The following is a 17,055-nucleotide window of genomic DNA, read 5'->3' as shown; positions in this document are numbered from 1 at the left end:
TGTTCTGGGTCAAGGCCTCCCTAGTAAAACTATTGTGATCTATTAAAAGAAAAAAAAAACAATCCAGTGTGGAATCTGAGAGGGAGCTTTCTGAGCAAGACTTGACATATTTTCCCTGGTGTACTCTGTTTTATTAAACATTATACTATGGAACATATACTGTAAGTGCATATTTCCCCCCATCCCTGTTATATAGTCTTATCAACCAATGGGAGATTGTTCAAATCCTGTACTCATCAAAAGGAATTTTTATCATGCTGTGTAAGTTAATGAGACAGTGTTGCTGAACTTTGTTCCCTTATTAAGCTTAGCCCCTGGTACTTTTCTCTTTGCTTGGTATTTGCAGGTGGTAAATTGAGGCCCTGGTCCTGCAAACACTTACATATATGCTTAACTTTAAGCATGTGCATGAACAGTCCCATTAACACCATTTTACACCTCACTTATGATTTCAATGGGATAACTCATGTGCTTAAAGCTAAACATGTGCAAGAGTGTTTGCAGAATTGGGGCCCTGGTTGCAAAATAGAGAATGTTGGCTCCACTTCATTGTGTAGCAAGCCTAGGTGACTAACTCAGCTTTGTGGATCACAGTGTAGTTCCTGTGATTTTTCTAAGTGCCTAAAAGTTAAGCTCTGTGACACTCAGCATTGCAATGCCTAAGTCCGTTCATGGATCCCACTTTATGTCCTCAATTAAGTGGAAAGATTATGAAGACAAGGCTGAATGAGGATCTGCAGGTGCAGACTCCTCCTATCTGAAGGTTCATGGAAATCCATGGAACATGACAAAGGCAGGGCCGTCCCTAGGGGTGTGCAGGGCCAGGACATGGACGCCGAGTTTCTATCTACCAGGGGGGTGCTCCCCCTGACTATGCCCAGGCCTTGCCCCTACTCCAGTCCTTCCCTCAAGGCCCCACCCCAGCCCCGCCTCTTCCCACCCCCACTCCTCCCCCACCCCTTCCTGCCCTCACCCTGCTTTTTCCCACCCTGCCCCACCTCTTCCCCACCCAGTTCTGCCCTCTCCCCCAAGTGCCCTTGCTCCTCTCCCCTCCCCCCAGATGCTGTGAAACAACTGATCGGTGGTAGGCACTGGGAGGGAGAGGGAGAGGGAGGGGCAGGCAGGAGGCACTGGGGGGAGGGGGAGGTTAGGGGGGTGGCTCCTCCTCACTCCCCCACCCTCACCTCCCCACCCACCTTCTCACAAAGCACAGGACCCCCCAAAGCATGGGGCCTGGGCCCCGATTCGCCATACCCTAGGGATGGCTCTGGATACAGATAAAAAGGGCTGTATGTGCACAGGCCCTGAGGCCATGTCATCCCATCAGTTTTTAAGCAGATTTCCCCCTTAGCATTCATAAGGAGTTCTGCTTGAGTTAAAAAAGAGGGTATTACAATAGGGCCCCCATGATTCAAAAATGTCTTCTACAACTTTGGCTTCCAAAGCCTAGGGGGAAAGAACTCAACATACCCAGAAGTCTATCCAATTTGAAATGTACAACTTGAAAAGTTTGGGCATGGGTCTCAGAGCACTAAGTAATGTTCCAAATTGACGTGGAAGCCAAAAGCATACAAAGATAAATATCTAATGCCAGTAACGATCATGTTCCTCTAACTTAAAAGCTGCTAAAAGTTATTTTCTTGCTTTAAAAAAAATGCTTCCAGGAAGAAATGTTTTATAAACAGGTACATTCAGCCCAAACACAATTTATTTATGATCAGATTGTTAGTTTGTGATTAGGTCAACGTAGACACCATTTTGACTACAGAAGTGTTGCTAGGATTGAGTGGCACTTATAGCAATACAATGTCTCTTCCATAATGCTTTTCAACACACTTTAACCTTCCAGTTCTGTATATCTGTCTATGCTGAGTTTTTCTTTTATTAAAATGTTTTTTATTTCTAACTCAAAAAGAAACAACATAGAATAACTTTGTGTGTGACACTCCTAGAAGTGAAAGGTAGTGCCACAAAGGAACTGCACCTGTCCCTTAAGGTAAATCGTATATTAAGTAATTATAAAAAAATAACATGTATTAGGGACAAACAGATTCCCTATCCAGGAAGTTCATTAATATTTTGAATCAGGAAACAGAGCTATTTGTCGACCAGCTTAAGAACAACCATACTGGGTCAGACCAAAGATCCATCTAGCCCAGTATCCCGTCTTCTGACAGTGGCCAATGCCAGGTGCCCCAGAGGGAATGAACAGAACAGGTAATCATCAAGTGATCCATTCCCTGTTGCCCTTTCTCAGCTTCTGGCAAACAGAGGCTAGGGACACCATCCCTGCCCATCCTGGCTAATAGCCATTGATGGACCTGTCCTCCATGAATTTATCTAGTGCTTTTTAATCATGAACACCTGATCACTGGAGAGAGAGGGAAAGAGACTTTTTAAACTGCAGATCATGGACCACAAAAAGTCTGCAGAGCCTTTCTTCCTGATGTGTGAAAGGGAGCATTTTTAAAACCACCTATTTTGATGTAGGAGAATTTTGGAATAGAGGTGGGCCATAAGGCTTTCTTGTGTGAAGTAGCCTGCAGAACGAAAGAGCTAGAGGTCCTCTACAGGTAAACTGTGTATTTTAATCTTGCAGGGCACACAGATACTCTGGTAAGGGAAGCTACAGAGAGATCAACGTAGACACCATTTCAACGATAAAGTCCCACTTGCAAATTGATAGGGGACTTCTATCTATAGCAAGGGTGGGTTCAAAGAAAAAGGCCAAAGGGGAAAATGAGCACAGAGGAGTGAGGGAAGAGTCAATAGTAGCACTAAGAAGGGTGTGGGGGAGCAGAGGTGAATAGCTTTGGTTTCCCAATACTACACTGATGCACACCTGTCTTTCACTCACCTTTCTTTCCTGTTATGTCCTTTTCTTTCCTATTCACCCACAAAAGCTTATACTCCAGTACATCTGTTAGTCTATAAGGTGCCACAGGACTCTTTGTTGCTTTTCTTTCCTATTACCTTTGGCCCCTTCCTGCCTCTCCCCTACCAATCTCCCGCCTCAAATTCCCCTATCTGTATGGCACAGGAAGGAGTTCTGTGACTGTGAGAGGCACCCCTAGAGCTCTGAGCCCCCATCCACCTGCCCCTCAGCGCACTCTAGGTCTCTTCTTTCTCTCCAGTGGTGATTGCGCAAGGAAAAGGGGCTAGTGAAGAGAAGGGCCGAGGAAGCAGCTCTACCAGCGTCCAATACTCCCACCGCCAGGGGAGTCAGGAGTGGGATCGGCGATATTGCAGGACAGTGGCAGCTGAAGCAGAAACCTCGCCCCAGGGTGTGAGCGAGCGAGCGACTTCCACGAGCCCTGCCACAGAGCTGCCTCAAGGCCCTTCCCACTCACAGCAAGCCGGGAGAATCCGCCTCTCCTGCTCGGGCTGCTCCTGTCCTGAAGCGGAAACCTGAACGTGCAGCACTTTTCCCAGGTCTTCCCTGCACTCCGGGCTACCAGACACACGAGAAGAGAATCAACCCCCCAGCTGTTCGCAACAGCTGTGTGTCCGCTCCAGCTGCCAAGCGGGCCAATAGGCGAAGAAGGGCCCGCCCCATCCCCGCCCCTGGTGACGGAGGCGGAGGATCCCAGGGTGCCCCGGCTTTTAGGGGAAAGCAAACAGGGAAAAGCCATTCCGTTGTTAGCGTCCGGGCCCTGCATTTCTCTCCAGTAGCTGCTGCCTCCGCTAGACTGGACGCGCTCTATCCTCCTTGTCTAACATCTACCTCAAAACTGCTGGAGGTTGCGGGGCTCCCTCCCTTAAAGTAGGAGGAGGAGGCAGCGGCGGATTGGTTTGCAAAAGGCAACGCAGTGTAGTTGCAAAAGGGATTTGACTCCGGAATAAGATCCCCTCCCACCACGTGTAAACGCACCGCATACTACTCTCCCCGTTTGTTTGCCTAGGGCTGTCCGGCTGGCAGGGCCAGCGAACGACGCGGAAGATGCACACGACCCAGAAGGACACCACTTACACCAAGATCTTTGTCGGGGGCCTGCCTTATCATACCACCGACTCCAGCCTGCGCAAGTACTTCGAGGTGTTCGGGGAGATCGAGGAAGCCGTGGTCATCACCGACAGGCAGACCGGCAAGTCCCGGGGATACGGATTTGTAAGTCGTGGGGATGTTTCTTTGGGGGGTCGTTTTTGCCACTGCTGCTCCTGCAACCAGCGGGTGGAAACTTGCTGCTGGGTGGCACTGGGGCTACTTTGCATCGTTTTTAGCTTCGGTCCGCTTTGTGGGTGGGAGGGATCCGACCGCTTTCTGGGGAAACTAAAACAAGCTGAGAAGTCAGCATTGTATCGCCTGTGGGGGTGGGAAGACAGGTGAAGCCGGATAAGCGCCTGAAGCCGGAAAGAAACTTCTTGTGAGGCAAAGACCAGCATGCTGCTGCACCGTAGATCCAGAGGGCAGCCCTAGATAAAGGGTTTGTTTGATTGGGGGGAAAGGGTACTGTGTTTTGAGGAGTTATTTAATTTTTTTGAGGGAGGGGGAAAGGATGGGGAATCCCTGATGGGGGGATTTGGATCGTGGTTTGCACGTGAAAAGTTAGTGCAGATTTCTGGCAACAAATTAGGCTAGCTGGTTGTTTACTGATATGACTTAGAAGTTTTATCTGTGGTAGTACACGGGGCTCCTATACATGTACACACCCCTAATATTGTACTGCAGCAAACTAGAAGCTTAAAACAACCTGATTTCAGTGTCTGTTTACCAATTAAGCACAGAACAAAGGAAAGGAAGGGTATTTTTTGTACTTCAATGAGTTTTAAGCTAAAGAACTAAGGTCCCTTTATTTCTGAATGAGAGCATCCACGAAGGGATTTAACGTGCTTTAACTAATGCATTTTAACTTCTCGGGCCTTTCGTTAATTCGTGTTAAAGTTCCCCAGTCTCTTCATGTAAACAAACCCGATTTATCTTAATTATTCAAGCAAGCCCATTAGTTTTGACCAAAAACATCTAGGGAGATGAAGCTTCATATTTTTCATACTGTCCTTTTTTGTGGAGGGGAAGCTGGTTGTCTTAGTGAAAAGGTGAATTCTGCTTCTTTTTCAATGGCAAAAGTGGTTTAATTCATAGCATTGTATATTGTTAAGGTCACCATGGCTGATAGAGCAGCTGCTGAAAGGGCTTGCAAAGACCCCAATCCTATCATTGATGGCAGGAAGGCCAATGTGAACCTGGCATACCTGGGAGCAAAACCAAGGATAATGCAACCAGGTGAGGAAAGTATCTTTCTCTCTTTTTCTCCCTCCTCTGACCTTCAACAAAGTTTCTGAGAAGAACAAAACTTCAGTTTGAGTTAAAATTTAAAAAAAAAAAAAAGGCTCTCTCAGGCAATGCCACCACTTTCCGTGGAGTACAGTGTGTGTGTGTTTGTGTTTTAATGTTGTATGTAATCCATAATTTTTTGGCTATCTGTAAGAATGCTTTCATAAAAACTAAAGGTGTGCATGTGTACTGTACATAGAGGAATACATGTCCCCTTTGAGAAATTTCCTCCATACAAAATTTCCATTTTGTTGGACCCTATATTATGAATGAAATGACAAACCCAATTTACAGTATAATTGAGGTAAAAGATTATTGCTAGGATATAGAAGTTCCTGTATGTGCCCAGTCTTATTAACACAGTCGGTCTCTTAATGGGAACTTCTAAAACACATGGAATCTATTGCACTGAATGAAAAAAGGAATGGATTTATCATAAGGCCAGATCTGATCCAAAACTCACTCACTGATTTCATGCCCTGTTCAATACCACAGCTTCACAGCACAATAAATGGGAATATAGTAGCGCGTTAATGTTCACACTTTAAACCCCTTACTGGTGTTGGTGGGCTGTTAGTCACGTGAGTAGACCCATTAACTTCAGTGGAAATACTCAGGTGACTAAATACTCACATTGGTGGGTACTTAGTCACCTATGTGAGAACTTAGTCACCTGAGTATTCCAACTGAAGTTAATGGGTCTACTCACATGACTAAGGGGCTTGCAATCAGGCCCAATATGAATATTTCAGGAAGTAAGAAGTCAGTGTATATTACAGTATGAGTAATTCTACCCTTATGTTTGCATGCATGGCTCCCAGTTAAGTCTGTAGAAACACATATATTCATCCAGTTACAATCCAATTTATAATTCTCTGCTGCTAGAAAACATTTGCTTTTAAATAACAGTTCGGTGAAATTCTCCTAGTTGTTGCCAAATAAGTTGTCTTTTTGAAAATTGGCAGGAGTCACAATCATGTACCTCTGGTTTAAATTGTAAAAAAAATTATCTAAAACACTCATTCTGTAACCTGTGGTTCTTTGCTCTGTTGAACATCTTTACTAGTGCTTGTTAGTGAAGGTTACTGTGTGTATAGCATAACTAAGCAGCTGATGGAATGCTCATATAGAGAATGTGATGTGTTTTGTTGGTAGGTTTTGCCTTTGGTGTTCAGCATCTTCATCCAGCTCTCATACAGAGGCCTTTTGGGTAAGTCTCTAAAACAGGTCCACAAACAAAGTATAACCTTGGATGGCCTCTCACAGTACTGTCACTGACTTTATAATGCTGCCATTCAAATTTCCAGACTTAAAAACATATACCTTGTAAATATGTTCTCTTTGGTAATGCTCTAAAGACCATAGCTGAGTCGAGTTGTGATACAAAGTATGCAGCCCTCCCAACCCAAGCGGATCAGACCCATACCACCTCTGATAAAAGAAAGTGGTATGACTTCATACAAGATCGCTGTGCCCCCCATTTATTTATTTTTCCCCCAGCTTGACTCAATGTTATTTATCTCTTTCTAATCTGACAGGGATCGTTTACAGTTAAGATAACTGATCAGAAGGATATGATGATAAGAGGTGGAATAGTTCTGTTTGGAATTAAACACTGTAACCAGTAGACTCAAACACAAACAAGCTAAAATGGTGATTAACGATGCATGTATGTTTTTTCATATAGTCAATAGACCTCCGTGTGCTTTTTTTTTTTTATTATTTTTTACAGAAATGAAGTGGTGTTGATAGCTAAACCGTGTGCTTTTATTTAATTGAAAGAGCTGTAGTGAAAGTTTTTTGGGGGTCTCTTAATTTTGTTTTTGTTGTTGAGGAGTGTTGACTTTGCCATGGGGAGCAAAGGGACTTTTTTTTTTTTTTCTTGCTTTCAAGCTGTAGCCTGTAACTTTTTTTTTTTAACCATATTCATATTTTGTATTGAGTGCTAAATTGTGTGACATCTTGATTTTTTTTTTTAATAAAGAAAATCAACATATTGCTTGCATGTTTATAGTTCTTGGTTTTGTTCCTTGAGAGGGGTATGAAGGGGTGTGGAGCTCTTTTGATTAACATTGTGCTTCCACTTGGGCTTTCTAATTCCAGTCTTTAACTTCTCCATCAGACTTCAATATGTAGTGCATTTCCTTTAATAAAAAAAAATAAAATACAAGTATACTATTCCTAAGTACTTCTAACACTTGCTTTTTATAGACTTAAAATTAGGAGGTGAAGTCTGCTTAAATTTTCTGTCCTGTACCACCTCACTAATTCACGCTGACTAGGTCACTGCAAAATAATAAATTTTGCTAATTTAATAAATAAGCTAACAAAGCAGGAGAATGCATCAAAGGATGTACTTTGTTCAATTACTTGACAAGTGTAGATATAAGATACTGTACCTTGGTATTATGAAATGGCAGTAGCTGCTCCATAGTTAAAGTTGAAGCTAGCTTTCCATTAGAAGTTGATCGTTTTCCTTTTGAAAAAGTTGTGGGGATGGGAAATCAGTCTTCCAGAAACGTTACATACAACTTCTTATCTCACAGTAGAGTGGTTTAGTGGTTTTTTGGGAAGCATGGTAATAATCAGGAAACTAATTTTGAAAATGTATCTGAAGCTCAATTATGACTTTTTTTTTTTTTTGCTTCTTATAATATTCCCAGATATGTCTTGCTGGCTTTGTTGAAGGGAAGTATCTCTTAATATTCTTGGAGAAATGGTGGGGAAACTGAAAAGAATATATGATGATAATCTGATGCTCACACTAAGGGAGGGGTTACCTAGAAGGGCATGAAAGCAGGGTTACAAAGAGGAGCTGGTGGAATGAGAAGGGAGCAGCTGTAGGAAGTACTTGCCTAGCATAGCAAGAAAGGAGGAACTGGGACTATCTACTGCTTAAGGGACTTAATAAAAATGGATGCTCTTCTCCAATCCATCAGCCTTTTCTGGTTCTAACACACTGTATATCAATCTGAATTAGAGGCATATTTTGCAAAGAGGGGTGGTATGTGCTTTAAACTGGCAGAATCCAGTATTCATTTTTATCCTTGTTCCCTGCACCTTTTCTGTTACCTCCAGTTACAAAAGATTATACAATCTAACTTCATGTTCAAGAGATGCACTTCCAATAATCTCCCACTAAACTCTTATTTTGATCTATGCATATATTCTAGGGGATAAAGGCTGGGGAGAGCAGTGAAAACTGAGTGGAGTAAGAGAGTGATGACTGTATGAAAAAGGGGAACAGGCTGTGTTGTGTAAGGGCTCATTTTTCAGACATTTTAATGTTTGGGTCTGCTAAAAAGGACAGAATTTTTCTGTAAAGAGTAATATTTTGAGGTGATAGCTGGGCTCCATTGAAACATACTTTGAGTTTTAATTTTTTTCTGTGAATATTAGTAAGTGTACTTCCATATGCTATGTAAAATTAAGTAATATGGAACCTCAGAACTGTGCTCTGCGAGTAAAAGGGGAGAGAGTTCCATTTTTGTGTGGATTAATTAGCAGAGTGCCATTTCTGCATGTGAATTAATTAGCAAAGTGCAAATTAGTGAGGTTCTACTTTGCTCTTGTCAGCAGTGCTCTGTCAGAGTTCTACCTTTCAGACAAAATGCAGTTACTTTCAGCATCACATTACATCAGATTTAGTGGGAGAATATACTTAGTTCTGAGTACGGTACCCCCTTCCTCTCCCCCCCCCCCCCTCCCCCGGCTTTACTCTAGCTAAGAGAGGCAACGTTAGTTCCTGTTCATAAAATAGTTGTAGTTCTGGTTTGTTTTTTCTATGCTATAGCGATTAATTCTCTCACCCAAGTAACATTTCCTGATCTCACCCCCTCTTTACATCCAGAATCTCATTTACTATATGCTGAGACCTGGCATGCTGAATCTGACCACAATCATAGAAATGTAGGTCAGGAAGGGACCTTGAAGAGTTCAGTGTGGGTTACTTATCCCACTGTGACTCATAAAAGTATAGCTGTATACTGAAACACCAAATGTAGTTTTGAATTAATGCGGTTTTTTTAAAGATCTTTTTGTTCCATTGAGGTAGCTTCTTTTCCTTTGCATGCATAATTACGACTTAACATCAGTGGAAAATTACATGCATGAAGGGAGAGGTGGATGTAGGATGTGAATAGTTAGATCTTTTTCCCTGTTCGTCTAAGGACTGATCCTGAAGTAAATGGAAAAGTTCCCACCAACTTCAATGACGGCCGAATTAAGTCCCAAGAGGACAAGCTGGCCAACGAATGGTTAGCTGATATCAAACACTTGCTAAGTCACCTCTAAGTTTTACAAAATCCTAATAATTGATTATAAGGGATGGGGGGAAGAGTTCTGACCTCAGTTGATAATTAAAAGATCTGTGTAACATCAGGCAGCTGATAATTTTGAAACAGTTGTGGCATGAAACTGCCATGGTCAAAGAAAACCAAATGTATATATTTTTCAATATCCTGCAGAAGGCATTGAGCACAAACTTAACCCCCAAAACATGCTTGATTTTTTTGTTTGTTTGTTTGTTTAGTGTGCATAACTCTTGTTCTGGTATAAGAAGGCTGTTCAATATTGAACTTTGAATTAAATCTGCTAGTTAATTGTACTTACAAAGAACAGATGAAGCAATGCAAGATCCAGAATAGAAGGAACAGGTCTCATGCACAGTCCAGTAACTACTTGTTCAAGAATTCAATGATATCACAATTGTTCTGTCCATTAATACTATTCCAGATCAGCCTAGGCTACCTTTTTGTTTCAGTTGTATTTTGTATGCATAACACTTACAGTAAACTGCCAAATATGTTACTTATACAGCTACTATAGTATTAAACCTAATTAATGTTCTAACTTTGCAAAAGTATTCTTGCAGCTTAGGTTAATGAAAATCTTAAATCTGATGGCAAGAGCACTTGTATGCACCAAAATTACTTGGTGCTAAACATTACCTTTTTTCTTTAAGGCAGTAGCTTTACTACAAAATGGAAAAAAATTCCTTGCCATAAGACCGTTGTATAATTAAAATATTGTCCCAATATAATATTGTCTGTTATAAAGTAGTACTCTTTTATAAAAACCTGAGTGTTTTATTAAGGTGTCACAGCACAATGGGAAACTGAGGTCAAAAGATTAAAGAGCAGTGTTTCAGTGTCATTGAGATGTATGCATTCTTGCCTTTGCTGTAGATAGACGTTTACTTTGGCCTTATAAAGTCATTTTACTCTGCTTGAAACCCTTGTCTCATGACAGATGGATCAAAAATAGCCCCACTGCAGCTTATACTGTCAATCACCATATCTGAAACGGCATGATGGTGGGGGGCCTGCACAGGGTTCATGTATAATGCAGACTAAAATGCTGTTGTAAAGGGATAGTTTTGTAATTCACCACCTGTTTTGTTTCTTGGCTTAAAGGAAACAAGTCACAAGGGTTTAAGTGGGAGCATGTGTATCTTTCAGTCTAGTTTTTAAAAAGAAGTTGTACAAGTGTTCTAAGAAATCCTCGGTAACGTCATTTGTGTTCGCACAGAGAAAGATCTAGAAATGTAGTATGTATTACTATCTTCTCACTGTTTAAAGTAATATTTAAGTCATAACTACTGCTGCTCATTCACTTCTATGTGGATGTTAAACTGACGGATGTTTAAGTTTTTATAATTTAAAAAGCCAATCAGATTTAATGCTTTGGCTTTTTTATTTTGGGATGAATTTAGTTGACAGTGTCCCATTTAATTGAATTGTTGACAACTGGAAGTAAAACTATTATTTTATTTTCAAAAAAACTGTCTGGCTCTTAAAGCTGGAGGAAGAGGACAAATGGTAGTGCTGCAATTTTCCAGCTATGTTTACAATGTAAATATAATGGTAAAAGGCTGGAGTTGTCTTTAGACTCAGCCGGAAAGGGAAATTTTTAACGGTCATGCAAAGTCTAAGGCTCCGATCCTGCACTGGGAGCTGCAAAAGCAGACTTTGTGGCTGCGTAGAGCCCCACTGACTTCAGTCTACTCATGGATCCAATTGCAAGATTGGGGGATTAAGTGTATAATGAACATGGTATTACTCTACTCTAAAGCATGTCTTTAATATTACATGATACAATGGAATGATGGGATTAATTGTATGCAGATGTGTGATGTGAGAGGATTACTACTGGTATCAAAAGTAGTTCAATCATGGGCTAGTAAGTTAAGGAAGCAAAGCTCTCTGATTTGGAGGAGGAAATGGGAAAGTGTATCTATTGACTTGTTCAAACAGTTATTTAATGAGCCATAAACTTGTTTTTTGCTTTTGTTAAACACCAGATCTATTTAGATTTAATCCTACCCCCATCTCCCAAAACTCTATGCTGTATGTCCTGCATAGAAATAAACAAGCTGGCACAAAACAGGACATCAGTGGCCTGATAGTCAAACAGGTTTGACCCTTGTGTCCTTATGACCTTTACAAAAGTGTGATGCACATGTACTTAGGAATCACTGTTATTAATTTTAATAGCATCTATGTAGCTTCTCCTCTATGGCCTCTTGTGACCGAGTGAGCTGCACTATAGTTCGTTTGGAAAGTGTGATTCGTGCTGTGTTTACCACACTTGTGAACTTTAAACTCCTTTGTCGCCTGTGTTTTTTTTGTTTTTGTTTTTTGTTTTGTTTTTTTTAATTTTTAATAAGGGTGACTGAAGTTGCAGAGAAATTAATGTGTGCTGAGTCTGCATAGCAATCTAAGTAGGGTTGCCACAATACAAATTTTTTTTTTTTTACAAGAAGATTGGGGGGTGGGGGAGAGAGAGTGATGGGCTACAGAACTGACCAACTAAAAAACTGTTTAGCTGCATTATCTACTACTGGCAAACTGCTTGACAGTGACTACGCTGTCAAATTGCATAGCTGTTGTAATAAAACCTGTATTCATAACAACGCATTTTACTAATAGTCAATGAGGTTAGTCAGAATTAGGGCAACAAAATCACATACAAATTATTTTAAAAATAAACAATCCAAGCTTGGATCTGGAATAAACAAATTTAACTTTTTTACAGATGTCTTAAGCTGACATCCCAAATATTGGCCCTTCTAAAGCTTTTAAAGTGAACATGTTTAGTGTTGCTGGATGGTGTTATGTTTAATGTTATTAAGTCATCTCTTAATGCTGGGTTTTTGAGCAATGCATCTCTTTGTGCTATTGAAATGATACATTGGTGTATTAAATAAATCTAGCTATTGTGGCAACCCTATGCTCATAACAACAACTAAATTGAGTTTGGTTTAGTTCTGAATTATGGAAATAGCACTTAAAATTCATAAGTTTTCCTCTAACTTTCTCTTCCATCTTTCAACAGGATACCTGCTCATTATGTCTATCCACAGGCTTTTGTGCAGCCAGGAGTTGTAATTCCACATGTCCAACCTACAGCAGCTGCTGCCTCCACCACACCTTACATTGATTACACTGGAGCGGCATATGCACAATACTCAGCTGCGGCAGCTGCTGCTGCCGCTGCTGCCTATGACCAGTACCCGTATGCAGCATCCCCAGCTGCTGCAGGATATGTCACTGCTGGGGGTTATGGCTATGCAGTCCAGCAACCACTCACTGCAGCAGCACCTGGGACAGCTGCTGCAGCTTTTGGCCAGTACCAGCCACAACAGCTGCAAACAGACCGCATGCAATAGCAGATGGACTTCTGAAGAAAGATGGATCTCTTTCTTTCTCTTCCTTTCTTCCAGCCTTCCAACATAAGTAGTTAATAAGAGACAATTAACATTTAACTAAGCAGCTTTAAGAAAAGCTATGCTACTGCAAAGTTAAAGATTTTTTTTTTTTTATTCCACTGTCTTCATACAGCATGCATCCAAATAATGTTGCTATTAGGGAAGGGGTGGGGTGGGAGTACCAGTTTCAGGTATCAATTGAGAAGAAACAATCTATAATGTACTGTCATGAAACCATGGCAGGAGCAACAATGGGACTTTATATTAAAAAAAAATAAAAAGTAAATGTGTATTTTTTACAGTATCAGGGAAGCATACTGCCTTTTACAAGTGAGAAAATATTATTTGAAAAAGTTGAACCAGGGAAAAAAAAATCAGTGAGCAATATGTAGCCTGTATCAAGTTTAATTTTTTTTTTAACTGTGTAAAGCACTGATTGTCATTTCTAGTTTTCACTGTGGCCTATAGAACTTGTTTTAGTGGGAAAATATTTTCCCACTATCTCATTAATGGGCATCGAACAATCTGAGGAACATGGCCGGTTGATAAAATGGTGGACAGGCACCAAAGTTATTTTCTTATCTGTCCTCTGGATGAGTGGAACTATGGAGCAAGTGATGTGGAATTAATGGGCGCAACAGCTGTAGAGACAATCAATAACACAGACAGTTCTGGAAAGAACACATCACTTGTGCTCGTTTGATGAGCTTGTCACTTTCTAATCCCTCTCCCCAGCCTGTTTCACTTTTGGGAAACTTTAACTGCTCGTGTCAGCTATTCTGATTCTGAAATAGGATCAGCCCTTTACTACAACAGCCTCTCTTTCTATTTATTGCATCTGTTCATGGTTTGTGAATAAAGGCAGGAAGAAGCTTGCTGAATTTAAACCTTTAAGAACTGTTTTAAGGGAACTTCTTTTTTTTTCCTTTTTTGAAACTTTGTACAATTTTAGTATCTATTTCAGAATATTTAAAAATATTTATTAGAGAACATACAGTACGAGACAACTTTTGTTACTGAGATTGCAGTTCTTCAAGGGTTAATGGTATGTGATATATACTGTGCCTTAATTGTAATGCTATTTAAAAAAAAATATTTATTTTGAAAGTTTTACTATGCTGCGCTCTAAAGAAAGCAACTTTAGATGTGACACTGTAAAATTATGTATTCATCTCATGGCATAAATTATTTAGCAGGTTTAGATGTAGCATATTAAATATTAACCTAATCAATTAAATATGTTGACTTGGATTTATTTAAATTCAGTACGTGCACTGTATGAGGGTACTCTTAAATTAACACTTTTTAGGTTTTTACATTAAATATTGCTAGATCCAGGCTTTTCCCTCTTAAGTATTTTTTTCATGTAGGCCTCTCAAATACATTAGTACAGATTTTTTTTTCCACACATCTGTATGTAGACTATTTTTTCATTTGCTTGAGAATGCTGCTTTACATTGTCCTGTGAAACTGCAATACTTGCGATTTTTATTCTTGACCTAATTGGAATTTAATATTTTACACTGTATTGGATTTTTTTATACTTGAACAATTTCATACAAGGGAAGACAGGATAGCATTTTTATGGACTTTATCCAATGTCACTGGATTTATTTTAAGTATTCTGAATACTAGCCAGTGTTATATAATGTAGACATGACTCCTGTGCTATTTATTCAGTATGTATATTGCCTTATAACATTTCAGATCTTCTAATCTATTCACTTGTATTAAATATAATAAAAAATATTGTTGCATCCAGCCTATTTACATTTGTGCTCAACCAGTAGTGGATGTCTTCTAACTGTAATTAGAAGCCTTGACTTGCTTGTAAAATTCCTGGACTGTGGGGAGAACAAGGTGTCACAATGGTTTCAGAGCTGCAGACTAATGTAAATGGAGCACTGTCAAATTATATTGAGCAAATCATAGAATAGAGATGATGTAGGGTAGAAAATACACTCTTTGGATGGAAAGTTATTAAACATTTAGTGCAAGGGAACATTTGAGGGAGGGGGCTGGTGTTTTTTTGCTTTAACATTTCCCAACATTACAAATAGAAGCTTTGGAGAGTTCGGTGTTTAGCGTTAGTTCATGCTGTCTGGCAGAGCTCTTCTATCTGTTCATGATCAGCCCAAGTTACTAATGACCAAAAACCGCTGTCATCCAACAACTAAGAGGAGCCTCATATGAAATGAATGGCAGCCTCAGCCAATACTTACTGAACAAGTTATCCACGTCCTGAAAATCACTACTGTACTATACTATACTGTACTATAATTGATGCTAATTGCTAAGATTGTAATGAAAAATGACAGAGATGAAAGTTTGAGCATGGAGACTGACCTGCTCTCTTACTCCTAGATGTGGTCTCCCCTGCACACTGGATTACTTAAGTGGAGTGGTATAGAGAACGCTTCCTCTGTTGCTATGTCTGCTGCATCAGTTCTGTGGGTGAAAGTTGCTCCCATACAGCGGGTCAACACAAGGTGTGTGTGCTCTGTTGGGGTCTTATCCTGCGGGCATGAGTTAGACTTCAGTGGTGCTGATCTGCTGCTCTGGGGTAAATTTCACCTTGGGTGAACATAGGACTTAATTCTCCAGAACTACTGCACTCATGTTCACAAGCATCAAATTCCCCTTCTAAACAAACAGTGAACTGCTCGTAGCCTAGTAGGGGCGGGAGAGAGTGGTGCTGAACTGCCTCCTGTAGGATCACCTGAGATCCATGGGCTCAGGGAGAAAAATCTCCTTTGCTTCTTCCTTGGGGATATATAAACACCCAGTAGAAGAATGAGTCAGAACTTCCTAGTTTAAACTCACTTACTTCTTTCCTACATGTGTTAGGCCCACAGGGGAAAATGAGGGCCTAAATTCAGACATGGGATTAGCTCAGAAATACCAATTCCTCCCAGAATGCAAGAAGAACACAGTGTCGCACTTCCTGAAGCCCAGTGGCACACTAGCCTCCCCTGCTGCTGCACTGGGTCTGCTCCTTGGGCCAACATGGAAGATGGTGGGGGGGCAGGCTGCATAGTCATAGGCCCTACCTCTGTTCTTCCCTGCTGTTAAGGTGATACGAACCCCTGTGTGAGATATGAAGAGGGGACACACTGCACTCCAGGGATTGCTTTGTGACAGGCCATTGCATGAGTTATGTAAGGGTAGAGAAAAGGTTGTTGTTGAAGACCCTTTTAAATGTAAATCACTTTGGTGCTACAGCTAAAATAACCGAGTCAAGAAATACAAACATTAAGGTTCCCACAGCAAAGTTAACTCAGGTGTGTTTCATAGACTGTATCGCCCATTTTTTATTCTTCTTAGTGTAGTATATTTTTATATTGTAAAATGTGTACATTTGCTGACCCACTACATATGCAATATGACCATGTTAATATTGCTATTGGGACCTAAACTTCAGAATGTCTTTTTTTCTTTTCTTTTTCTTTTTTAAACTGTGCAACCTAAACCATTGCATTAACACAGATTTGTGCATTTAGTTGAGAGACAACAACTACACAACTAGCAATAAGTTAAACAGTACAGTTCTGGAGTCTTACATTTTCACTCAACCCATAAATGATTTTACACAGCAGGCTAAGTAACATTGAGTCTGAGTGTATGTATGTGTAGTTTTTGCTTTTTAAACACCCTTCCTGAAGAACAGATAGAATCTTAAAATCCAGAGCTTTGAAGTACTAGAATTAATATTGCTAGAGGAATTGTAATTTCTTCATTTACTGATATTTGTAAGTTGACATTTACAAGCTTAATTTGGAAGTAACATAGCTTTCTGTATTTAATTTTCCTGTTTTGTTTTAAAGTGAAAGAAAGGAAAATATCCTACTAGCACTCTGGCATAGGGCAACTATTTAAACTTTGCTATCTTAATACTTATACACTAGCTAGGCTGCCATAGAGTTGCACAAAGCACAATTGTGCAACTTCATAGTACTGCTTGCAATTACACAGTTAAAAACGGATACATTTTATTTTGCACCTGCATACAAATAATTTTTTAAAGATCTACAAACTATTAAATTTATTTCTGAAATTTTGAAGTTCAGGCTCCTTT

The 17,055-nt window shown here is 40.3% G+C and overlaps 2 protein-coding genes across 5 annotated transcripts in view; one reads left to right on the top strand and one right to left on the bottom strand.

Annotated features, from left to right (window-relative positions):
• The window catches only part of LOC135981644 (uncharacterized), a 33,425-nt gene extending 30,427 nt beyond the window's left edge, over positions 1-2,998 (bottom strand). The window contains exon 1 of the mRNA XM_065585021.1: positions 2,858-2,998. The gene's annotated coding sequence lies outside the window, so the exon portion shown is untranslated. The remainder of the gene's footprint in view (positions 1-2,857) is intronic.
• A 145-nt stretch (positions 2,999-3,143) lies between these two features.
• On the top strand, positions 3,144-14,741 carry RBM24 (RNA binding motif protein 24). 4 transcript variants are annotated; one of them, XR_002888385.3, is made up of 5 exons: positions 3,144-4,108; positions 5,098-5,221; positions 6,428-6,482; positions 6,811-6,925; positions 12,608-14,741. XR_002888385.3 is itself a non-coding variant. In XM_005309960.5 (4 exons), exons 1-4 carry the CDS (start codon positions 3,941-3,943, stop codon positions 12,939-12,941), a joined length of 681 nt encoding a protein of 226 aa, XP_005310017.1. In that variant the 5' UTR covers positions 3,594-3,940; the 3' UTR covers positions 12,942-14,741. The 4 variants fall into 4 exon arrangements, 3 of the variants coding, with proteins under 3 accessions (XP_005310017.1, XP_042716448.1, XP_042716447.1); XM_005309960.5 differs by lacking the exon at positions 6,811-6,925 and having other exon boundaries at positions 3,594-4,108; XM_042860514.2 differs by lacking the exons at positions 6,811-6,925; positions 12,608-14,741 and adding an exon at positions 11,574-11,598 and having other exon boundaries at positions 3,594-4,108.
• Positions 14,742-17,055: the final 2,314 nt, after the last annotated feature.

This window comes from Chrysemys picta, chromosome 2, assembly GCF_011386835.1.
Source record: "Chrysemys picta bellii isolate R12L10 chromosome 2, ASM1138683v2, whole genome shotgun sequence".
Classification (NCBI taxonomy): domain Eukaryota; kingdom Metazoa; phylum Chordata; order Testudines; family Emydidae; genus Chrysemys; species Chrysemys picta.
The sequence above is the reverse complement of the archived record's forward strand: the minus strand, read 5'-3'. Positions and strand labels throughout refer to the sequence as shown.

What these genes read in the sequence shown, in the direction of transcription:
- RBM24 (XM_005309960.5), top strand. Translation starts at nt 3,941, where the DNA reads ATGCACACGACCCAGAAGGACACCACTTACACCAAGATCTTTGTCGGG. An exon ending in AGTCCCGGGGATACGGATTT is followed by an intron (nt 4,109 to 5,097) that starts GTAAGTCGTGGG and finishes TATATTGTTAAG; the next exon opens with GTCACCATGGCTGATAGAGC. An exon ending in ACCAAGGATAATGCAACCAG is followed by an intron (nt 5,222 to 6,427) that starts GTGAGGAAAGTA and finishes TTTTGTTGGTAG; the next exon opens with GTTTTGCCTTTGGTGTTCAG.